Raw genomic sequence first — 26,704 nt, 5'->3', positions numbered from 1 at the left:
AGGTGGCCCACCTTAAGCGTGAAGACGCAATCAATCAATGATTTCATTCAGTTTATCTACAGAAAAGAGTGTGGTTCAAGGAATGAGTATCCCCATACATGCACCGGGCTCCTTTACTGATATGATGCCATTCTGAAGGAGGTTAACCATTACAATGGCATTATATTAGTAAAGTTCCTTTACCTGCTGCCATCCACTCATCTCCCAACACTCCAGGTTCCCTACTTCCCTTCCCTCATTCCCACAGGAGACAAGTGGACAGGTACATGATAGGTAAAGGTTTCAAACTGCTAAATCTGGGTTTAGAGGGATATGGGCAGCAGGCGGCAGGGTGGCGCAGCAGTAGAGTTGCTGCCACACAGTGCCAGAGATCCAGGTTCGAACCTGACTAAGGGTGCTGTCTCTATGGAGTTTGTGCATTCTCCTCCTGACTGCATAGGTTTTCCCCGGGTGGTCTGGTTTCCTCCCACAATCCAAAGACGTATAGGTTTGTAGGTTAATTGGCTTCGGTAAAAATTGTAAATTGTCCCTTTTGTGTAGGATAGTGCTACTGTACAGGGATCACTAGTCGGCGTGAATTCGGTAAGCCAAAGGGGATGTTTCCGCGCTGTATCTCTCAACTAATTTTTAAAAATACAGGCAAATGGGACTAGCAGAGATGGGCATCTTGATCGGCATGGCCGAATTTGACTGAAGGGACTGTTTTCACGCTACATGACTCTAATTGCAGTGTTCTGTGTACATTTCAGCACTGTTACAGGGTTTAGACCGGAAACATCGACAATTCCTACCTTCCCACCCCCGACCACACCCCCCCCCCCCCCCAAGTGCTCAAGTGCTGCTTGACCCACTGAATTCCTCCAACACATTGTATTTTGTTCCAGATACCAGCATCTACAGTCTCTTTTGTCTGTTTATATTTCATTTTTTCTTGCTTTCCGTCTGCGCACGCTCTCATTCTCGCATGCACTCACACTCGCACTCACACTCGCGCACGCACACTCACTCTTGCGCACGCACACTCTCACTCACTCTCGCCCACTCACACTCACACTCACTCACAAGAGGTGATTGCGGCAGCGCGAGCACATCGCAACACCCCGTGTCTCCCGAGTTGCTCATTATTCTATGTTCGCTCTTCTGGGGAGATGCTAACTGCATTTTGTTGTCTCTGTACTGTACACTGCACAATGACAATAAAGTTTGAATCTGAATCTGACTCGCGCACGCACACTCTCACTCACACTCGCACGCAACACGTTTCAGGTCGGGACCCTTCTTCAGATTGATTGTGGGGGGTTGGGGAGGTCAGGAGGAAGAAAGCTTGAAGACGGGAGATAGGACAAAGCGTGGCAGGTAATAGGTGGACACAGGCAAGGGTTTGATGGCTGGAACAAATGCCAGAGATAAAAGCAGGAGGTGTGAGACAGACAGTAGCGGAGTTGCAAAGCATCCCTGGTATGGGAAGTTAGTGGTCCTGGGCGGGATTTCAGCTGCAAGAAAGAGAAGAAAAACCTATACTAGCAGTCAATCCGACAGTCAATTGATTTTATCAAAGCCCCTAGAAAAGTCAGAATATAAAAGGATAGCTAGGGTATTTTAAAGTCAGGTTAAATAACTCAATGCTGGGAGGCGTTCTAACACGTTCATGGCTCTGCACATTTGTGTAAAGCAAGTCCTACTGTTTCCACTCACTATGAAATAAAACATTTATTGATTCTAACCTGGTCTCCACTCACCAATTGTTTAATCCACCATCAGAAAGACTAACAAATTCTAAGTTCAGTGCAGATCACAAAGAAATCCTACTTTACATTCTTACATTACACTATTCTACGATAGGCTATTGGATAGTGTGGGTATTGTATGTTTTAAAGCATAAAATATTCAGCTCATTTACTTAACTGATCATTACTCTCTGAAAGAGACTGGGAATTTTTTCCTCCAGGGCATTTGTACTGTACTTCACTAGCCTAGTTTTTTTTCTCCTTGAAATGCCAAGATTCTCGTCAGGTGAATGATGTAATAAGCAAAGTTACAGAAAGTCATGTAGTGAAGGTCGGAAGAAACAGATGACACCTTTTGTGACAGCTTTGAATTGGTGGACTCGAGGAACCTGCGGCTGACCAAGATAAATATCCCACTACCGTCACAGACTACTGTCAGAGACTTCATCAGCAAGTGATTAGACGACTGCGTTTCACAGAAGACAATGCATATGTTCCCGAACCAGAAACCATACATGAACCACAAGGTCCACTCGCAAGGTGAACTCCATGTCTACAGCATTCAAGTCAAATGATCCTGAGCCAAACAAGATCTCTATCTAGGACAGGGGTGTCAAACTACTGGCCCACGGGCTGGATCCATTCCGGCCCGCGATATGATTTAGGGGAAAAAATATATATATTCACAACGATTTATTATGCATCTGTATGGCAGCCGCTCTCTCTCCCTCGCCGCTTTCTCTCCCACCTCTGTCTGTGCCGCCTGCTGCACCAGAAGGGGTGCTCCCATCCTTCACTCCGTGATTGGCCCACAATTGCCATGGGGACGGTTGCCCCGGGCACCAGCCGTCAAAGAAGCAAGATGGCGGCGGGGCGATCCTATCCTCCGCCCCGTGATTGGCCAAGGCGATGGTTGCCCCTGGCAACCGCTGCCAAATGGACAAGATAGCGGGGCTGAGCTCCCCCTGGCCTCGGGCTGGCTAACTGATGTTCGCGCATGTCAAATGGGGCAAATGGGGCTGATCCGGCCCGTGATCTTAAAATGAGTTTGATACCCCTAATCTAGGACCTTCACAGAGCCATTAAGCGCGCCATGAAGGAAATCCAGACTAAGATGGTGATTGTGGCAAGGCTTGCATTCTCTTGTGTGGTACAAAACAATGGCGTGTGGTATCATGTTGATAAGTTCATAGGTCAAGGAAGCAGAATTAGGCCATTTGGCCCATTGAGTCTATTCTGCCATTCAAACATGGTTGTTCTATCTTTCCCTCTCAACCCCATCTTTCTCCACAGTAAATGCAGAGGAAATACTCACTAAGGATCTCGCCCATCTTCTTCAACTCCACACAGAGATGACTGTTTTGGCTTCTAAGTGACCCTGTTCTCTCTCTAGTAACCTTATTTCCCTAACTATAAAATCTCTTCCAGCCCCACTGCCGTTGAATGCTCATCATAAGTCTAAGGTCAGGCAAAATGGGGACAAATTTGAGATGAGGGGTGGTGAATACTGAACTAAAGGTGTTACATTTGAAAAACCACAGTACTGTATATGGAACAAGGTGGAGGGGTTATAGCTTAGTTCAAAATTGGTTTCAAAAGGCCTTTGATAAGGTGCTGCACGTGAAGCTGCTAAACAAGATGATTTTAGAGGGAAGGTACATGTGTGGATAGAAGATTGATTGAATGATAGAAGGCAAAGAGTGGGAATAAACGGGGCTCTTTCTGGTTCGCCGTCTGACAGACTCGTATCCCTTTATAAACGTTCTCTCCTATTACATCTGCTGGAGACTTCAGTAACCTCTCGTGCACTTTCCTCCCCTTTAACATCACCCATACATTTCCAATTTCCAATCCCCGCCCCCCACTATTTAGTTTAAAGCCCCATACGACCCCAATTATCCCAGACTCAGGAACAGCTTCTTTCTCTCTGTAATCAAGCTTCTGATGGGTCTTTCCATAAGCCAAGGTACTAATCGATTCACCTCCACCATAATAAGGGCATTGGACTTAATCTAGTGTACTAATACACTACAATGTGCTATAATGCTGAGAACTATATTCGACACTCTGTATCTTCTCCTTTGCTCTATCTATTGGACTTGAGTTTGAACTGATTGTAGCTAGGTATAGTATTTCTGAACTGTTTGGATAGCATGCAGAACAAACCTTTTCACTGTACCTCAGTACACGTGACAATAATAAACCTAAACCAGTGGCATGTATTTAAGGGGGAACTAATGGATGAAGTTTATCCACATTTTGAAAAAGCTGATAATGTGTCAAACCTTAAGGCTGTTTTTGAGATTTAAAAAGTAATCTTGATGATACCAAGATAGGGGGTGTTGTGGATAATGAAGAGGATTTCCAAAGTCTACAGAGTGATTTAGGCCATTTGGAAAAATGGGCTGAAAGATGGCAGATGGAGTTTAATGCTGATAAATGTGAGGTGCTACACCTTGGCATGACAAATCAAAATAGGACGTACATGGTAAATGGTAGGGAATTGAAGAATACAGTTGAACAGAGGGATCTGGGTATAACGGTGCATAGTTCCTTGAAGGTGGAATCTCATATAGATAGGGTGGTAAAGAAAGCTTTTGGTATGCTAGCCTTTATAAATCAGAGCATTGAGTATAGAAGCTGGGATGTAATGTTAAAATTGTACAAGGCATTGGTGAGACCAAATCTGTAGTATGGTGTACAATTTTGGTCGCCCAATTATAGGAAGGATGTCAACAAAATAGAGAGAGTACAGAGGAGATTTACTAGAATGTTGCCTGGGTTTCAACAACTAAGTTACAGAGATAGGTTGAATAAGTTAGGTCTTTATTCTCTGGAGCACAGAAGGTTAAGGGGGGACTTGATAGAGGTCTTTAAAATGATGAGAGGGATAGACAGAGTTGATGTGGACAAGCTTTTCCCTTTGAGAATAGGGAAGATTCAAACAAGAGGACATGACTTCAGAATTAAGGGACAGACGTTTAGGGGTAATATGAGGGGGAACTTCTTTACTCAGAGAGTGGTAGCGGTGTGGAATGAGCTTCCAGTGGAAGTGGTGGAGGCAGGTTCATTGGTATCATTTAAAAATAAATTGGATAAGCATATGGATGAGAAGGGTATGGAGGGTTATTGTATGAGTGCAGGCAGGTGGGACTAAGGGGAAAAAAAGTTTTTCGGCACGGACTTGTAGGGCCGAGATGGCCTGTTTCCGTGCTGTAATTGTTATATGGTTATATGGTTATAACTGGGATATATCAGCATGGATGAAGGATTACTGAAGGCCAAAAAGCAGACTGCAGGAATAAAAGGGTAATTTTCAGGTTAGCAGGCGATAATTAACAGGAAACAGTGCTGGGTTTTCAGTTATTCACCAACTGTATCAATTGGTTTGGATGAAGGCACTGAGTTTATTGTATCCAAGTTTGCTGGTGATTCATGGGGGTGGTTGAGAAAGTAAGCTTGAAAAACAAAGTGACAGAGACAATGAGACAATTTAAGTGAGCGAGGAAAAGAGTGGCAGATGGAGTATAAAATGGAGAAATGTGATAGCACTTATTTTGCTAAATTGAACAAAATAAATTTAAATCCATTAGAAGAGTAAAGACCGTTGGTTAGAAAGATTCAGGCAATGTTTATGCACAACACTCTGAAAGAGCTGTATTAATATACAGCTATCCATTAGGAAGATTAATTGGCCTGTTGGTCTTTGATGCATGGAGGCCTGGATGGAAAATAAACAAGTTTCAGAATGAGTTGCAATTTCCCTGGAAGGTACAAGATTGAGGTTTCTTCACAGAATAGATACTGTGAGGTTGTTGTTCTGGGCTGGTGAGTCTAGAACTATGGACAATAGTTTCAGGGTAAGCGATAAATTATTTAGATTGGTAAGGAGGTTACATTTTTTTCACTCAGACAAATTAATTTTTATATTTGATTACCTTTATGGGTTCACGTGCCTCTTTTAACAAAGAATGATCTTAAGGCTCTGACTGATAGATTTTTAAATGATGGATTTGGGGAGTGAACAAATAAGTAGCATTGGTCTATTGATGACAAATAAAGTGGCTTGTTCCTACAGAATTATAGAAAGCTCCATGGTGTAGGAGTGAACACTGCAATCTCTCAACTCCAGACCTCGGGTGCTGTCTGTGTGGAGTGTGTGCATTCCTATAACTACATAGGATTCCCATCAGGTGCTCTGCCTCTCTCCCACATACCAAAGATATGCGAGTGGTAGGTTAACTGTCCACTGTAAATTGCCAAAAACGTAGATGGACTGCAAGAGAATTGGGGAGGGTTTAGTTGGAGGGGACATGAGAGAAAACAATACAATTAGTGCTTGGAATGGATGTGGTGAACCAAAGAGCCTGTTCCCAAGCTATATGACTACTTCCCAAGTTCAGAATGGGGTTTCTGCTATGGTTATAACAAAGTAAACTGAGAAAATCCCCAAGCAGACTAACATTTATAAACATCAATGCACAGCCTTCAGGCAAGAAGAAAGGAAATTACATCCCCTGTGTGAGACAACAGCCAAACAGCAAGGGATGGTAGCTTTGCTGAGATTTTCCTGCACAGATGTGTTTCCCCAGCCACCTCCCCTCCGAGACTGCATTTTTAAGTAGAACTATTTGAGGTCCTTTAGGCACAAAGGGAATAAATGAAATTCAGTAACAGGCAGGTAAATGAGGAAAATAAGAAGTGGTGTCAGAAACATAAGCGGAGCATCAGAATTATGCTGTGAAGAAAAGCTTCCTTGAAATAATCACAGAAACAATTTAGAAAAAGCTACAATTCTAATGAGATTAGAAAGGAGTACAAGACAGTCAGATAAACTGAGGATTTAGTCAACTGAAATAAATTTCAAAGTGCCCATGTAGACAATTGGAATAAATTTGATCAGTCATTATTGATGATATCTCCTAAATTTTTTAATGGCCTTGTACTTCTCTCTAATCTACACTTTATGGTGCATTTAATGGGCCACGATGTTTGCCCTTTGGAAATAATTATTTGCAACAATTAAATTAAATGCAGAGTAATGGCTGGTCAGGAAGATATCAATGTCTTAGTTTGAAATAATTGACAGATCCTTTGTGCGCATTCAAAGAGAACAAAAAATAAGGTGCCTCTCTCTTATTCATTCATTAATCCTCTGTGAATATTCTTGAGAATATGTGCTTGCACATTGGTAGAAGATACATGCTCATCAAGTTTCGGTACTATAATCATAACACAAGCTTTAGTACAATAATCATAACACAAATATATATATACAGTATATATATATGTACACAGTATATACATACACATAAACACACACATATATACACACACACATCTATATTAATAAAAGGCTGATCTTGACCGCTTTTGGCCCACTGTGCTGCGATTTCCGAGAGTACTCCGCCACCTACGACCGTCATTTTTGGCCACCTCCCTCAGAGTCCCCCTTCCGCCTCCTGGGACCGGAGGAGTTTTCCCATCAATGAAAAATCAGAGAGAGATTAATGTGTTTTTTAATTTGCCATTCTCTCTGTTGCCCCCGCTGGCGACAGGGGGGAGAGACTATAAAATCCAGAAGTGTAGTCCCTCACTCAGTCTCTGCTAGACCCAAGAAGTGAGAGGGTCATGGCTCTCTGAGCTGCGAACAACACTGAACGCATGTCTACTCCATGGTGAGTCCCCCTCGATGCGGCTGTAAAGTGGCTGCTGCCCAATTGTTTGCCTCGCCTTTTTAAAAAGTTTGTGTTCACAAAATGAATTTTGGTTGTCTGGTGGCTGCAGCCAAATTGTTTGCCTTGGCTTGGCTTTTAAAATCGTTGCAACAGTTGGCTGCCAGTCCAAGAATCCATTCGGCCAACAATGTCTATACTAGCCCTCTTGGAACCAGTATTTTCGGCCCGCAACACCCATACCAGCACAACAGAAAGCCCCCCCCCCCCCCCCCCCCACTGGCGAGCAATATTGGAATTGGTGGAGAGGTGGAATATTGCGTTGGTGACCAGCCCTCCTGTGTGATGCTGGGACCCAACGGGTCCCACTTAGTCTAGTATATATATATATGTATATATCCATGAGTGTGTGTGTGTAATACATGCAGATTCACAACTCTGCTATGAGGCACATTTGTTCAAGAAGTTTGATATTTCTGCTTATGCCATTAACTTAATTTTGCTGGGCGTTCTTAGATTCAAGACATTACAGTAAGCAGTCCAATGATTGTTACGGAAATGTTCTTTAAATTGATTTCATATTAGGAGCAACTGGTTTTCAGTCACAGAATTATAACAATGATCTCACCTGAATCCAAATTTATCCATCGCAATTGCAAAGTGACGCGGCTGGTCATAACAATGGTAGAGGTTTCGGTCATCCATCGGGATCAAGTCGACATCACTGAATACAAAGCAGTCATAATCTCCATCCTTCAGTACCTCCATGTAACCAATGTTCAGTAACTTTGCTCGGTTGAACATGCCTTCACCTTGCTTCAAAACACAGAAGCAGAAAAAAATACATGTCAAATGTTTGGCCTGGAGATTATACACAAGTTTGAAATATACATTGTATTGGACAAAAACTAATCTGCATTAACACATTCCGAGTGCACACATTATCTGAAAGTACAACAGTGAGCACAATCCATGAGACATAAAATCCCCAAACTTCACTCCAGTTGTTATTTTATAAAAACAATTAAGGGGCACAAGGGGGAGTTGAAGCTCTATTCTCCTGTCTTCTATTCCCTTCTGCAGGGAAGGTAAGAGCTAGTTATATCATATGATATTTAACCTATGACAGGAGCTCCACAATTAGCAGTTCTTGAGTTTGAGTTTAGTTTATTGTCAGGTGTTCCGGGATACAGTGAAAAGCATTTGTTGCATGCTAACCAGTCAGCAGAAAGAGAATACATGATTACAATCGGGCCATCCACGGTGTGCAGGATAAAAGGGAAATCATGAATAATGTTTACTGCAAGATAATGCAAGTGAAGTCCCATCAGAGTAGCCCAAGGTTTCCAATTTGGTAGGTAGTAGTTCAGGACTGCCCTCTGGTTGTTGGTAGGATGGTTCAGTTGCCATACACCGTCTTAATGCAACACCACATCAATAGGTGCAAGATAATGGTAATTTACTGAACACTTTACACGCAAACTTCTGTAAAGTGCCTTATGATGCTTTGGTGTCTTGTAACGTCCTTTGCCAACTTTCTCAAGATATTCATGGGACTTCTGTCCACCCTGGAGAATGGAGAGGAAACATGGAAGACATGTGCTCCAACTTACTCTATTCTTTTTACCCAAGATAAGCACCTGTAATCATTACATCACATGACATTGGTTGACATAAATGAAACCCTTCCTTTGTGGTAGCTCAATCCCCATCTTTAGATGAAGCTGGGATTTAAATTACATTGAATCACAGAATTGTTGTGGCACAGAAGGAGACCTTAGTTCCACTAGGTGTCTGCTGCCTTCTATTTGAATAATCCCATCAGTCCAATTCTAACACTTTTCTCCATTTGCGTAAATAATCCTTCTTCACATCTGTCCAATTTTCTTTGGACTGTGATGATTGATGCTGTTTCTGCCACAATTACACCTGTGCCTTCCAGATCATACCTAACCTCTGAGTAGATTTTTCTCTCTCTAAGTTTTACATTTGCGCTCTGACAAAAAGAATGTTTCTACCCTTTGTAAGCCTATTGTAATTATGTGTACACATATCCAATCTCTCCATCTTCTTTGGTCATGCTTGATTGAAGACTTCTTCCATCTTTCCGGAAGGAGACGCACCTGATCAATCATGGTATTAACATTTGCGCAAATACACTTTATAATAAAAACTGGTTTAGAGTAATAGAGTGATGGAGTGATACAGTTTAGAAACAGGCCCCCTTGGTCCAACCCGCCAACACCGGCCAACAATGTCCCAGCTACACGAGTCCCACTTGTCTGGGCTTGGTCCATATCCCTCCAAACCTGTTCGATCCATGTACCTGTCCAATTGTTTCTTAAACAATTGGTTAGTCCCAGCCTCAACTACCTCCTCTGGCAGCTAGTTCCATATACCCACCACGCATGGAAGCACCAGCACCTGGAACTTGTCCTTCATACCAAACATCATCCTGACTTTGAAATGTATCAGTTCCTTCAGTTCTAAAGCCCACTCACCACTTCTCAATGGCAAGAAATGGCTGGGCAATTAAATGCTAGCTCAGTCTGCAAAGACATTTAGTTTATATGCTCATGAAGAGAGATTTTCAATACATGAAAATGAAAATACTAATTAAAAGTCAATTAGAATGAATAATTGCTTTTGATTCTAGAATACAAGGTTGATTTTGGTTATATCTCCACAAAATTGTGTCTAGCCTATATGTGGAAATATAATATATTGTGGACAGAAAGGAGTGCAGTGCAAATTCAATGGAAGGTATCAAGGATTAAATTGAAGAGGATTTCCAAAGTCCACAGAGTGATTTAGGCCATTTGGAAAAATGGGCTGAAAGATGGCAGATGGAGTTTAATGCTGATAAATGTGAGGTGCTACACCTTGGCAGGACAAATCAAAATAGGACGTACATGGTAAACGGTAGGGAATTGAAGAATACAGTTGAACAGAGGGATCTGGGTATAACGGTGCATAGTTCCTTGAAGGTGGAATCTCATATAGATAGGGTGGTAAAGAAAGCTTTTGGTATGCTAGCCTTTATAAATCAGAGCATTGAGTATAGAAGCTGGGATGTAATGTTAAAATTGTACAAGGCATTGGTGAGACCAAATCTGGAGTATGGTGTACAATTTTGGTCGCCAAATTATAGGAAGGATGTCAACAAAATAGAGACAGTACAGAGGAGATTTACTAGAATGTTGCCTGGGTATCAACAACTAGGTTACAGAGATAGGTTGAATAAGTTAGGTCTTTATTCTCTGGAGCGCAGAAGGTTAAGGGGGGACCTGATAGAGGTCTTTAAAATGATGAGAGGGATAGACAGAGTTGATGTGGACAAGCTTTTCCTTTTGAGAATAGGGAAGATTCAAACAAGAGGACATGACTTCAGAATTAAGGGACAGAAGTTTAGGGGTAATATGAGGGGGAACTTCTTTACGCAGAGAGTGGTGGCGGTGTGGAATGAGCTCCCAGTGGAAGTGGTGGAGGCAGGTTCATTGGTATCATTTAAAAATAAATTGGATAGGCATATGGATGAGAAGGGAATGGAGGGTTATGGTACGAGTGCAGGCAGGTGGGACTAAGGGGAAAAAAATTTGTTCGGCATGGACTTGTAGGGCCGAGATGGCCTGTTTCCGTGCTGTAATTGTTATATGGTTATATGGTTAAATTGTAACAAATCATTGCTGAGAAATTTTGGTGCACTCAATGGTGCACATAAAACTTCAGCCTGGTCATCCTCACGAGACTCAAAAGATCACCCACAGTCTTGATCAGTGGATGGTGAGATCGTAGAATTTGGTACAGGAGGAAGTGAAAGAATTGGGAGTAGAAACCACAACTTGCAAATTGTAGGGAGGTTGGGGCACTGGGGGGGATTAGAGGCTGGGAGTCAGGGGGTGAGTAGGGAATCAGAGGTTGTTTGTTTCATTGGTGGTTTCCAGCACCTGAAGAATAGTATTGAAATGAGAGCCAGGGCACGAATGAAAAAAGATGTATGACTTACACAACAGTTGATTGAAGTTTTGAACCTTTCTCCCACAAAGTTAAAGATGTTGGCTCAAATATTCGTCTTAAATCAGAAATCAACATATTTCTGCTTGTCAAGGGGTAGTGAGCTAAATCTGGCCAGATGGAATTAGAAAACGTAGACTGTGACCTTGCAGGATAATGGCAGTAAGTTGTTCAGGAAGAAACTGCAGATGCTGAAGATTGACACAAAATACTGGAGTAACTCAGCAGTTCAGACAGTAACTCTGGAGAAAAGGAATAAGTAATGTTTTTGTTCGGAACCCTTCTTCGGGTCCCAACCCAAAATGTAACCTATTCGTCTTCTCCTGAGGTGCTGCCTGACCCACTCCGATACTCCAGCATTTTGTGTCAATCTTCAGTATAAACCAGCACCTGCAGTTTCTTCATACACTCAATATTAACATCTCACATCTAGCATGCCACTGGGGTTTTGTTGAGACCAACAGAGAGAGAGATCTTATATCCAGAAATGATGCAATCGCATTTCTGACTGTTGTGTTGAATGCCAAGCAATTTATATCCTTTCCGAAGAGTGCACAGTAGCATTAGCACACAAAAAGCCATGCTCTCCTGAGACCGTAATGTAACTGAGCATTCAATGCCTTCTCTATCTCTGATTACACAGGATTCTTCAACATCTTTCAAATACCTGTTTGACAATCCAGATCATTCTTTCCTTGGCTAACTATGTGCATAGTGTATGGGGTATTCCAGAGATCACAGTAATGCTTATCATCCAAATCCTTCTACAGGCAGGACGTATTTCGGTGGGCGTTGAATATTGGAAAAAAAATTTTAATCATTTTTTCAGGATATGGACCTTGGTGGGAAAACCAGCATGTATTTCCTATAGCAAAGTCCTGATGAGCAAATTTCACGACTGCTGATTTTGCAGATGCTCCTGATGAAGCTACTCCTACAACACTGTAGGGGAGGGCATTCCAGGATTTAGACCCAATTATGATGAAGGAATGGCAATATATTTTTGATTACAGATAGTGTGCAACTTGGAAGGAAGCACACATGCAATGCTGTTCCTCTGCACCTGAAGCCCAATACAGGATGCAAGTTTGGGAGATGCTGTAGGAATAAGCTGGTCAAGTAACGTCAACACTTCTGATAGTAGTGCACACTAGATGGGGGCTAGCGATCAAGCAGGTGGCTTTGTCCTGGATGGTCTTAAGTTGCTTGAGCTTCTTTGGAGCCGCACTCACCCAGGCAAGAGGAAAACATTCCATTATACTCATAGCTTTTGTCTAGTGGATGTTGGAAAGACTCTGTGTCAGGTGGCGAATAATTTGCTAAAGGTTGCCCAACATTTCACCCATTCTTGTGACCACTGTATTTATGTTGCTGCTCCGCTTTAGTTTCTACTCATTGATGAATTGGCAATGGTAATGTCATAACAGATGGTTGGAGTCTCTTCATAGGAATGATCATTGGCTAGCACTTTTGTGCATGAATGTTACTTTCCTCTAACCAAATCATATCTGAATGCACCCTCGGTTTTTTCCTCAATCGCAGGGAATTTTCTCAATGGACTGCTTACTTGTTCAGAAGTTGTGAATGGAATTAAACATTGTGGAATCGTTTGTGATCATCACCATTTTACACCTGATGATGGAAAAAAGACAATGATGCAGCTTTCAACACTGGTTGAGCCAAGGTCCCTGCCATGAGGAGTTCATGCAGTTATGTAATGGAACTGGGATGTTGAAGGTCCATTATTGACTATCATCTTCCTTTGTGCTCAATTACTTTGTTTTACTGGGATTCTTTGATCCCACACAGAGTTAAATGCTGACAAGGTCACTCAGTTACAGGTAACCTGAGCAATTCAGCTCTCTGGTCCATGAAAGGTTCTGGTGAAAGATAAACTGAGCATCAGTGAGCTGGCTATTGATGAGTGGATGCTATTTGTAAACACAGTAACAAAAGCGTTTTACTATTTTGCAGGTGATTGAATGTAGATTGCTTGAGTAATTAGCCAAATTGGATCTGTAAATTCATTCCGTGAATAAGACACATCTGGGCAATTTGCAATCGATTGCTTAGAAATTTGGATTAGAAGAGGTCAGACAAACTTGGATTGCTTTCTCTGGAATGTCAGAAGATGAGGGGAGACCTGATAGAATATAAAATAGGTACATAAAATAATGAGAGGCATTAATGTGGGAGACAGTCAGACTCTTTTAACAGGGTGAAAATGTCAAAGACTGGATGTCATAGCTTTAAGGTGAGAGGTGCAAATTTTAAAGGGGATGTGTGGGGCAAGTTGTTTTGTTTACACAGATAGTGGTGGGTGCCTGGGGTAGTGGTGGAGATAGATACGATATTGGTATCTAAGAGGTTTTTGGATCGGCACATGGAGAGCAGATAATAGAGGAATATGGACCATATGCAGGTAGAGGAGACTCATTTATGTGGGAGGTAGACAAAAAAGCTGGAGAAACTCAGCGGGTGAGGCAGCATCTATGAAGAGAAGGAATAGGTGATGTTTCAGGTCGAGACCCTTCTTCATTTAACTGGGCATAATTTTTGGCACAGAGAGTGTTTCTGTGCTATGCTGTTTGTTCTATGTTTCAGGCCAGTGCTGTAAATGAACTGGAATAGCTTGACTCAAGACACAGCTATTTCTGGAGTGCAAGTCTTCAATACCAAAGAAGGGATGTTACCTGGTGCTACAGCCTTCTACTGTACTCCAATTTCTCAGCCATTTCATTACACCATGTGGAGTACATTACATTGGCTGGAGACTAGATTTTGTGTGGTGGGCATGTCAGAGAAAAAGTCTCGATGGATCATCCGTTTGAAACCTCTGGAAGGATGCAATTATGATTGCTTCATCTTTTAGACTTGCATGCTGGGCATGTTCCCAAAGATTCCACCTTCCACCAATGGCATCTGCCACAAGGAGATTGTCGAGAATGAGATAATAAAGCTTTATCCCTTTACTGACTATCTGCTGCTTGCCAAATGTTCAGATAGTTTTAGGCAATCGCATGAATTGTAAAATCAGATCTTTTTTGTATTCTACAAGTTGAACAAGGTGTTCTTCTTTTAACACTGTTGACATGCCTAGCTTTTATTTCTGCGTTATTGCCTTGCCGTCAAAAATCAATATCACGAAGATAGAGAATTGCCCACAATGTCTCAATAGCTGCAGTGACATTCTTAAGAATAACAGTTTATTTTTAGATTGCTTTAATAAGCACTCCAAGTTTACAGGGCAAACCAATAGTTGTGGGAACTGTTTATACATTTCCCAATGACCATTATATCACCTGCAGAAAAAAATGACAAGTCTTGCAGTGGCTTACTAATACTAAATTAGTTTTACTCCTTGTCTTCTTGAGGGAAGGAATTAAATCTGATCAGCTCATTATTACAAGTGGATGAAGGGATATCATGTGCTCACCTTTTACAGTCCATCAAAAAAAAAATACTCAGTTATAGTTATCTCCGACTACTTTTGAAATATTGCGTGTTAATGAGTACAATTTCACTGCTTTTCTTAAACTAAATGCCCGATTGTAGAGAAACAATGCTCTAACAGTGTAAACAGTGTTTAACGCATACCTAGACACCGTTGTAATCTCCCTCCTCCATATGTTCACACCATCGGGTTTGGCGAGCATTTCAGCTTTAGCTTCTGATTCTGCATAATATTTTCCAAGTCAACAGCAAAGTGCTTAATTTAGATTTCCACAAAGTTGTTGTGTTTAGTCATTTGAATAGACGGCTTACCAATATGCAATCACTCAAAAAAAAAACATGTAATGCTACTGAATTTTATCAAGGGATAAATTCATCAGCAGCAGAGCATACATCAATTATTGTTTTTGATAACCTGATCAGTTGTCTTCTTTCCAAAACTACACTTGTGTTGCAGCCAGGAAGAGACAAGTGACTAATTTGCATTACCATGGTTACTTCAAATGTAATCTGGAATATGAAAAGAACATTAAGCTCTTCATTTCCCATTTTCTTCACCACTTCCACCATCAATTGTTATAGCATTTAAGTAAATAACCATTAAACCTTTTCATAATGGGATTTTAGGCAATGTGATAGACATAGGCCCAAACCATATGAATTTCTCAAACTTTGTAGTTTTTCTTTACCTTTCTAACTCCAATCTATATTGAGGAAAGTATTTTAATGAAGCAATGATAGTATTTGTGAAGATAGAGCTAGACTCTCTCATCAAAACATGTTGCATCATGGACTTTGTTATGGTGGTACAATTCTGCTTTCAGTTAATACTAGACTAAGTGGGACCCGTTGGGTCCCATGTTCACACGGGAGGGCTGGTCCCCTGACGCAATATTCCACCTCTCCACCAATTCCAATATTTCTGGAGTGCTGGTATGGGTTCTTGGGGTGGCAGCTCAGTCCCTCAAGCCTGATCTGCTGGCATCACTCACGGCTGGTGGGCTGGCAGTTGACTCATGACTATTCCTTGAAATTCCATTTCAAGCAGGGTGCAAGTCCACCAAATTCAAATCCATGTTCCTACCATTTCAAGCAGGGTGCAAGTCCACCAAATTCAAATGCATGTTCCTACCATTTCAAGCAGGGTGCAAGGCCACCGAATTCATGTGCAGTTTCCAACCACTTCAAGCAGGGTGCAAGGCCACCAAATTCGTGCAGTTTCATACCACTTCAAGCTGGATCCAAGGCCACCAAATACAAGTGCAGTTTCATACCACTATCAGCAGGGTGCAAGGCCACCAAATTCAGTGCAATTTTATTCCACTTCCAGCAGGGTCCAAGGCCACCAAATTCAAATGCAGCTTCATACCATTTCATGCAGGGTGAAACCACCATAAAACCACACAAAACACCAAACTCACAGTTCAGTAGACATTCAGTGTGTTCAGTTGATTCACAGCTCAGACAGAGTCATGACCTCTCCCTCCCCCATCATGCAGACACTGAGCCACACCCACACTTCCAGGTTTTATAACCCCTCCCCCTCCCACTGGAAGGGGCGTGGCCCTCATGGCGTGATTGACAGGAGAGAGATTCTCAACATTTTACACTAATAACACTTTTATTTTTCATTGATGGGAAGAATTCTCTGCACCTGCTCAGCGGAGGGGGGGACTGAGTAAGATGGCCAAAAATCACAGCCGTAAGTGTAGTGTTTTATCTAAAATCAATATACAGTGCAAACAAGTGCATTTGCAGTAGTGCCTTTTAACTTCAAGCCAAAGCACCCAAGCCACCATTTGCAGTAAGTAGTGCCTTTCAACCTCAAGTCAAAGCACCCAAGCCACCATTTGCAGTTAGTAGTGCCTTTCAACTTCAAGCAAAGCACCCAAGCCACCATTTGCAGTAAGTAGTGCCTTTCAACTTCAAGCCAAAGCACCCAAGCCCGCATTTGCAGTAAGTAGTGCCTTTCAACTTCATGCCACCATTTGCAGTAAGTAGTGCCTTTTAACCTCAAGCCAAAGCACGCAAGCCACCATTTGCAGTAAGTAATGCTTTTCAACTTCAAGCCAAAGCACCCAAGCCACCATGTGCAGTAAGTAGTGCCTTTCAACTTCAAGCAAAACACCCAAGCCACCATTTGCAGTAAGTAGTGCCTTTCAACCAAGCCAAAGCTCCCAGGCCACCATTCGCAGTAAGTAGTGCCTTTCAACTTTAAACCAAAGCTCCCAAGCCACCATTTGCAATAAGTAGTGCCTTTCAACTTCAAGCCAAAACATCCAAACAACCATTTGCAGGCAGTGCTGTTTTACTTCAAACAAACCATAGTTTCATTTTCAAACCACATTAAGGGTACTCACAGTTGTGTAGACATTTGTTCAGTATTATTCAGAGCTCAGTGAGACGTGACCCTTGGCTTCATCCATCTTGCAGAGAGTGAGTGAAGCACACCACTTCCTGGTTTTATAGTTCCCCTCCCTCCAGCAGGGGCAGCAGAGAGAATAGTGATTTTTTTTTTTAAGCATTAATATCTCTCTGATTTGTCATCGATGGGAAAATTCCTCCGCATCCGTAAGGCGGAGGGGGGCTCTGGGCGAGGTGGCCAAAAATGACGGCCGTAGGTGGCGGCGTTCTGTCGGAAATCGCAGCACAGTAGGCCAAATGCGGTCAAGATCAGAGATTTAGTAATATAGATTAACAGACTTTAACATATAGGTTGAGATTGCTGGAGCTCCAGTGTGTGCAGTAAACCATCAGTAATGTTGCCAACTTTAGCAAGCTGTAATTTTCAGAATTACAATATTCCTGCTAACCTTTCTCATTATCCTCCCATATTTTCTTGCTTCAGCATAAATCAGATGTGATCGTCAACCTAAGTAGATAAAAGTCAATAACTTTGAATTTAGAGACACAGCAGGGAAACGGGCCCTTTAGTTCACCATCATTCATCAACCACTCACATGAGTTCTACGTCATCTCACTTTTAGATCTACTCCTGTAGCAGCGGCAATATACAGATGCAAATGAAGCTACAAACCTGTACCTCAAGAGTTAAGGGTGTTTTATTGTGATATGTTCCAGATAGAACAATGAAATTATTACTTGCAGTAGCACAACACAATGTGTAAACAGCTCTATGGAAACCCACGCAAACACAGCGAGAATGCACAAACTCCACACCAGCAGCGCCCAAGGTCAAGATTGAATGCGAGTTTTTGCCACTGTGAATCAGTATCCTGACCAGCTTAGATTTTTGATTTTCACTTACTGTTGATTTCACTGCCTCTTCTCTTCTGGCACTGACAACATTGATGAAGTTCTTCTCTTCTCTCTGGCTGGATTTCCATTTGTTTCACCTCTTCCCTGGTAAATGGCTCTAGATCATATCATCCCACGTGGATTTCTGAATGAAATCCCATCCCTCACAATTCAGAACTGCCCAGGGCCACAGGTACATTCAGCATTTGTTGAGGTAGTGTTCTCATTGCATCCCAAGATCCACATTTAATGTCATGTATCAGCAAATGCAATCCCTTAAACGCTCGCAACAATAATCTTGACTCAATTCTATCTCATTGCTTGCCACAGTTCCCCTTTATTCTTCATCAATTTTATTCCTTCCTTCCTGACATGAAAAGTCTTGAACACAAGTAGCTCTTGAACTCTAATACCCCTCCTAATCCTTCCCTTCATTCACTTTCGGCTGATACCATATCACCCCCAACTCTGTCTGAAACTTGACCTATCTGTGCTCTCCTGAGATGCTGCCTGACCCGCTGATTAACTTCAACAATTTGTGTTTTTTCGTAAACTAGCATCTGCAGGTCCATGTTTCTACTCTTCAGTTCCACCTCTACTGTTTTAACTAGCCCTTCTGATCTGACCCTCACTGATCGCAAACAATTAATTCCCAGAGGTGACCTGGGCTTTGTCCCTTGTCTTAATGAATTTTAAACTGATTTGATATCGAACTCTTCTTCACCACATATACTCCCTGCCCATTTCTGTGGCGAGTTTTCATCTAAAATTGCAGCTACTTTCTCCTGCCTCAAGAATTCCCAATCACCTGGACCCTTCCCTCTGGTGTTTTACTCCCTCCAGATCTATTCATGATGATAAGATGCAGACCGCCTTGATTTGAACTGACAGCAATCTGCTCACTTAAAACCGATTTCAATTGACCAAGGGGTGTTTAACCATAAATATTAACTTTGTTTCTCTTTCTTGACCTTCAGAATTTAAAAACATTTTATTTCAGATTTCCGGCAAAAACAGTTATTTTGATAGAACATAGAACATGACAGGGCCAGGCCCTTTGCCCACATATCTGTCCCAAACATGATATCAAAATGAACTAATTTTATCTGCCTGCAAATGATCAACATCCCTTCTTTCTATGAATATCCATGTTCTTTTCCAAAAGCCTCTTAAACCTGCTTATTGTATCCGTCTGCACCACCATAGAGATGGTGCCACGTGGATAGTCAGTTGGGACAGTGATCTGAAGAGCCTGTTTCGATGCTTTATGACTGTGGAAATCTGCATATAATTGAATATGCAATTTCTAAACTGTTGTAAAAAATGTGAGATGCCTTATCAGGCCATCCTAATGGCCAGTTTCATCTTTCTTTGTACATGGCCAGTGACAAAGGCCAAAAGATTGCTTACCAGGTGTCAGCCCTTGCTTTAAGATCCATCCCACAAGCCTGATCACATTGATTTAGATTGGCAGTGCTGTGTGGAAGTGCACCACGATCAGAATTGTGAGGTTTTGTAAGGTCATAAGGAATGGGAGTAGAATTAGGCCATTCGGCCCATCAAGCCTTCTTCGCCATTCAATCATGGCTGTTCTGTCGCTCCCTCCTGACCCCATGCTCCTGCCTTCTCCCCATAACCTCTGACACTTGTACTAATCAAGAGTCTGTATATCTCTGCCTTAAAAATACCCACTGACTTGGCCGCTACAGCCTTCCATGGCAAAGAATTCCACAGATTCACCACCCACTGACGAGGGAAAGCCAACTATCAACTACCCATTTATACTAATCGCACGTCAATTCCATTTTATTCCCCCCCCCCCCCCCATATCACCATCGCTCATCTCACACTGGAGGGAATTTAAAGCAGCCAATTAACTCACCAACCTACATGTCTTTGGCAAATGGGAAAGAATCTGAGCACCCAGAAAAGGTCCACACGGTGACAAGGAGAAGATGGAGCCTCCACACAAGTAGCACTAGAAGTTCACAACTAAACCCAGGTGGCCTGCATTGTCTGCCAACAGCTGGACTAGCTGGACCTCTCTGTCACCACTGTACCACTTATACGTCTTATGCTTTTCGAGAGCCCAATGGGTTTCAACACCAATTCAGCAAAGGATTGAATTTTTTACTCCATATTCAGTTAATTACCATAGTGCAAATGTTTCAACTGCTACAATGGGATTATGAACTTGTATCTCAATTAACCACAAGCCTTTTGCTTGCCTGCTAATACAGTAACACAACCTCTTTGGTACCTGACACAGAGTAATAAATAATGCTATTACATATGAAGGAAAACATAAAAGTTTAATGTTCTCATTAAATTTAGACTCACCTAATCGTATATCTAACATAAACATAAACAGCTGGACACACGTCAAACGGATAGAGTTATTGCTCATAGACACTGCCTATCTACGTTACAATACATGTTGAAAGGCCTGTTTGTCGAGAAAATGCATGAAATGCAATGCAGAAGGTGGTACTATAATGCTCTAATGGTATAAAACCAGGGTGAATCTCTTAGAGTTGAAAAGTAATAAGACTTTAAACAAGCAAAACAGAAATGTCTCAATAAAATGTGCATGACATTATTAAATCTCACCAATCCTCCTTCAAAGACTTTTAGGAATGATTTTTACTTCATATGCCAAGTTGTCTTAATAATCAAATTGCTCACAGAAGTATAATGACATAACCACATGCACTAAACATGTCTGTAGTAAAATGGGTTGAATAACTAAATGTTTACTAATTTGTAAATATCATTGTCAGTTCAACTTCAAATGGAGAAATCGCAGAAATAATTTAACAATGCAACCTCAGCGTTGGTGACCTCTAAGCTTCTCAGCCTGATTAGGACAGTCTTCGCTTTATCTTGTTATCTTAATGGAACTGTACATAAGATAGACACAAAAAGCTGGAATAACTCAGCGGGACATGCAGCATATCTGGAGAGAAGGAATGGGTGATGTTTATGGTCGACTTTAGACTTCAGACTAGTCTGAAGAAGGGTCTCAACCCAAAACCACCCATTCCTTCTCTCCAGAGATGCTGCAAGTCCCGCTGAATTACTCCAGCTTTTTGTGTCTATCCTTGTTATTTTAAAATGAGAGAGGGTGGGGGGAGGGGGGAGGGAGGAGTAGATGGGCATTATGCTTACCTGTTCTCTACTGAAAACAAATCAGATCTCATATCTTGTTTATGATCCCATCTGCTGTTTTACATATTAACTGGTTGGTGCATGAGCCATGTTCTTTTCACTAAATGGGAACTTCATGAAGACATTCCAAATAAGGGACATTTTTTCACCATTTCTTTCTAGGGCCACAAGAGGCCTCCACGGTTTCCTCTCACGCGTTTCATTCATTAATGAATCTAATTTTTCCTCCAGTGCCTCCCAAACCTCTGCAAGTTACCGCCACGAAAAACAAGCACAGCAGGCGTACTGGAATACCACCACTTACAGATTCCTCTCCAATTCACACACTAGTTTCAGGAGAAAGGATGTATCTGTCCAGCAGTCGTAATATCAATCAGAGACCCTTCAGTAATGCCAGAAAACCATCTTGGAACTTCATAACAGCAAGGGTGTACCTTCACAAAATGGATGATACTGGTTTAAGATGTCTGTTCCTTACCACCTCCTTCAGGACAACGACTGATGGACAGTAAATACATTTAATGAAACTCCTGCATCCCAAGTATGAGATTTAAAAAAAAACAATACTAAGGCCGTGTCCGTCCAATTTAAATGATCTTATCCAATCCACTTGCATTTTTCTTCAATCTTTCTCCAGGTACATGTAAATGCAGCCATTTAAAAAAAAAATATGTTAAAATAAATTCCCAGGGAAACTATGTTAAAATGTAATATATTTATTGTGTAGCGTTCTTTTTGTAGCATTAATTGTTCTGTAAAGTTATCATTAATCTCCCTCTGTCTGCACTGCCATTTTATGCTGCTGGCGTGCAGAGTCTCTGACATGCTAACAAACTGGACCATAATTGTACGACTTAATCTTCAAATGCATTATTCTAAGCAATAGGAAATCACATATGCAGTTACTACGAGGAAATAATGCATAATCAGTAAGGGTCTGGCCACCTTTGATAATGTGACTGAACCTCTCGGTTTCGGTCACTAGAAGTCACTACAGACTGGATGATTTACAAATCATCTAAATCCATTATAAAGAGGTACAAATAATCCTCATTATAATGAACCATGTGGGGGGGGGGTTTGGATCCACGAATATTATGTACGTGGGGTAAATATGTACAGTATTGGAAAAACATCCAATAAACATACACTAAACAAGACACACAATACATAGTAAAGGGCACAACATACATAGTACTTTAAACATGTTAAATAAATAAAAAAGAACATCCTGTAATTACAATAATTTCTCAAAGTGCTATAATATAATTATAAGGCTGCATATCCTTTGTTCCGGATACGAACAGAGACCTCTGTCTACTATAAACAAAATCCATTATAAAGAGGTCTGTAATAACAAGGGTAGACTGATATATTGTTGGCTAATCGTAATAGCATTGTGCAACGTTAAAGACGCAGAAACAAGGGACGGGACCATTCAGGTTCTCAGCATTCAAACTCCACATTAAGACAAGCAGGGAGGTACACAAAAAAGCTGGAGAAACTCAGCGGGTGCAGCAGCATCTATGGAGCGAAGGAAATAGGCAACGTTTCGGACCGAAACCCTTCTTCAGACTGGTGGGGGGGCGGGGAGAAGAAAGGAAAAAGGAGGAGGAGCCCGAAGGCTGGGGGATGGGAGGAGACAGCAGGAGGGCTGAGGAAGGGGAGGAGACAGCAAGGACTAACAAAATTGGGAGAATGCAATGTTCATGCCCCCAGGATGCAGACTCCCCAAACGGAATATGAGGTGCTGTTCCTCCAATTTCCGGTGTTGCTCGCTCTGGCCATGGAGGAGACCCAGGACAGAGAGGTCGGATACGGAGTGGGAGGGGGAGTTGAAGTGCTGAGCCACCGGGAGGTCAGGTTGGTTATTGCGGACCGAGCGGAGGTGTTCGGCGAAACGATCACCCAACCTCCGCTTGGTCTCACCGATATAGATCTGCTGACATCTAGAGCAGCGGATGCAATAGATGAGGTTGGAGGAGATGCAGGTAAACCTCTGTCGCACCTGGAACGACTGCTTGGGTCCTTGAATGGAGTCGAGACAAGCAGGAACTGGGTAATGAGGAGAGTCAAATGATTGAGGGGATACAGAACTGCTGAACCTGAGGAGCAAAGGACAGAATTGTGCTTTCTAAAGCACGCCACCTCAGAATAGTATCAGTTGTGAAAATAACATGGAATGCAGTTTGAGGATCAAAGGAGTTTAGTTTAGTTTGGTTCAGAGAAGCAGCGCGGAAACATTTTTGAGGATGTAACTAGGAAAATGGCCAAGGGAGAGCCAGTGGATATAGTGTACCTGGACTTTCAGAAAGCATTTGATAAGGTCCCACATAGGAGATTAGTGGGCAAAATTAGGGCACATGGTATTGGGGGTAGAGTGCTGACATGGATAGAAAATTGGTCAGTAGACAGGAAACAAAGAGTAGGGATTAACGGGTCCCTTTCAGAATGGCAGGCATTGACTAGTGGGGTACCGCGAGGCTCGGTGCTGGGACCGCAGCTATTTACAATATACATCAATGATTTGGATGAAGGGATTCAAAGTGACATTAGCAAATTTGCAGATGACACAAAGCTGGGTGGCAGTGTGAACTGTGAGGAGGATGCTATGAGAATGCAGGGTGACTTGGACAGGTAGGGGGAGTGGGCAGATGCATGGCAGATTAAGTTTAATGTGGATAACCGTGAGGTTAAAAAACAGGAAGGCAGATTACTATCTAAATGGCGTCAAGTTGGGAAAAGGGGAAGTACAACGGGATCTGGGGGTCCTTGTTCATCAGTCTATGAACGTAAGCATGCAGGTACAGCAGGCAGTGAAGAAAGCGAATGGCATGTTGGCCTTTATAACAAGAGGAGTAGAGTATAGGAGCAAAGAGGTCCTTCTTTGAGACCACACCTGGAATAATGTTTTGGTCCCCTAATTTGAGGAAGGATATTCTTGCTATTGCGGGAGTGCAGCGTAGGTTTACAAAGTTAATTCCCGGGATAGCGGGACTATCATATGCTGGTAGAATGGAGCGGCTGGGCTTGTACACTCTGGAGTTTAGAAGGATGAGAGGGTTTCTTATTGAAACATATAAGATTGGTAAGGGTTTGGACAAGCTATAGGCGGGAAACATGTTCCTGATGTTGGGGGATTCTAGAACCAGGGGCCACAGTTTAAGAATAAGGGGTAAACCATTTAGAACGGAGACGAGAAAACACTTTTTCTCACAGAGAGTTGTGAGTGTGGAATTCTCTGCCTCAGAGGGCGGTGGAGGCCGGTTCTCTGGATACTGTCACAAGAGAGCTAGATAGGGCTCTTAAAGATAGCAGAGTCAGGGGATATGGGGAGAAGGCAGGAACGGGCTACTCATTGATCAGCCATGATCACATGATCAGCCATGATCACATTGAATGGCGCTGCTGGGTCGAAGGGCCAAATGGCCTACTCCTGCACCTATTGTCTATTGAAACAGGCCCTTCGGCCTATCAAGTCCGTGCCAACCTGCGATCCCCACACACTAACGCTATTCTACACCCATTAGGGACAATTTACAATTTTACCAAGCCAAATAACCTATACATCCGTACGTCGTTGGAGTGTGGGAGGAAAATGGAGCTCCTGGAGAAAACCCACGCAGGTCACGGAGAGAACGTACAAACTCCGTACAGACAGAACCCGTAGTTAAGATTGAATGTGGGTACACAGTCAGAAATGTTTTCCCAGGAGGAAATGGCCAATATTAGAGGGCATACTTATAAGATGAGAGGGATAAAGTTTAATGGAGATGTGCAGGGCAAGATCTTTACACGGGGAGTGGTGGGTCTGGATGGCATTGCCAGGGGTGGTGGTGGGCAGATACGATAGTGGCAATTAAGACACTATTAGATAGACACATGGAAGTGCTGTGAAACGGATGGATATGAATCATGTACATGCAGATGAGATCAGTTTAACTAGGTATTATGTTCAGTGCAAATATTGTGGAACGAAGGGCCCATTCTTGTGCTGTACTCGTCTGTGTTAAAAGTCCAATGTCCGGGATTATTAAATATGAGTCATATTTATTAATCCCTTATTTCTATCACTATATCAAATTCCTTGTATGTTCTTACATACTTGGCTAATAAATTATTTGTATCTTGTATATGCTCCAAATTTACTCAATAACTGAGCAGAGGCAGCCTTCTGGGCTAGACAATTGTAAACTTTTTTCTGTGTTGATAACGTTTATTCGTATTTTAGTCTTATAATGGTTCCTTTTTAGACTCCCCTGACGAAGGAAACATTATAATAGCATCGACTTTCCCAAGCTCTCAAAGTTGTTAAATTTTATGCTTCAATGCAATCAATATTCATTCTTATAAACTCCACAGTCTTCCTCTGGTTAATCACTCCTCATGGAGCACTGCACTTACCCTGGAAATCAGCTGAATGAACCTTTGGCAAGAAAGGGAGAGATCATTTGGCTTGCATGGTACAATGGAGCTGAGGTGATGAGGCAGGTCATTCACGAAGAGGTGAATGACTGCAAGAAAGGAGTATGGAGTGAAGCAGAGAGGAGCAAGAGGCGTCAATTATAGAAACATAGAAAGTAGGTGCAGGAGTAGGCCATTCGGCCCTTCGAACCAGCACAGTCATTCAATATGAATATGGCTAATGATCCAGAATCAGTACCCATTTCCTGCTTTCTCCCCATATTCCTTGATTCAGTTATCCCTAAGAGCTAAATCTAACTCTCTCTTGAAAACATCCAGTGAATTGGCCTCCATTGCCTCTGTGGCAGAGAATTCCACAGATTATCCTGACCCTCAGCTAAATTGGAGCAAGGGGCTGGGCAGTGGGTCCTCAGACCTCAACCAATTGGAGGGTCAGTGTTTGGGTGAGGAAGGTAATCCTACCTGCAGACTGCACAATGTTAGTTGTACCCAGGACATCTCAGCCTTTCTTTCCTCCACATGTTCCAATTGCCTGGGGAATTCTCATCCAATGCACACTGATTCAGATGGGGGCAAGAGTGAGCCATAACTGGTTGAAATTCTGGAGTGCCACAAATAGCCGAGAAATGGATGCAATCCTGTTCAACATCACGGAGAAAAAATGATTTTCAAGTAAGTAATACTAAACATCAATGAAAATAAAATAAAGTTACACTTGTAGACTCGCATGCCGTGGGAAAATGGACCACGTGCAGACAGAGGAGGTTCACGGCTTCATGTGTGGCAATGACATTGTGGGCTGAATGACTCGTTCCTGTCCTGTACGATTCTATTTTCATCCAAATTTTCTTTTTAAAAAATGATGTATTCCATATGCCCGAGTTTTAGCCGCATTTCAAATTTCATATAACTGCATCATATCTGTGTTAATCTCATTTTCTATGACTGAATTATAAATAAATCTGGATACAATATATCTCATTC

At 42.2% G+C, this 26,704-nt stretch overlaps 1 protein-coding gene across 2 annotated transcripts in view; it reads right to left on the bottom strand.

The window, feature by feature from the left end:
* Window positions 1–26,704, bottom strand: part of b4galt2 (UDP-Gal:betaGlcNAc beta 1,4- galactosyltransferase, polypeptide 2) — a 344,819-nt gene that overhangs the window by 62,819 nt on the left and 255,296 nt on the right. For both annotated transcript variants that reach the window (XM_055641639.1, XM_055641638.1), the window contains one exon: window positions 8,031–8,218. In XM_055641639.1, coding sequence (XP_055497614.1) covers window positions 8,031–8,218 — 188 coding nt within the window. The remainder of the gene's footprint in view (window positions 1–8,030; window positions 8,219–26,704) is intronic.

This window comes from Leucoraja erinacea, chromosome 10 (assembly GCF_028641065.1).
Source record: "Leucoraja erinacea ecotype New England chromosome 10, Leri_hhj_1, whole genome shotgun sequence".
NCBI lineage: Eukaryota > Metazoa > Chordata > Chondrichthyes > Rajiformes > Rajidae > Leucoraja > Leucoraja erinaceus.
Note: the sequence above shows the minus strand (reverse complement) of the source record. Positions and strands in the feature narration are given on the sequence as shown.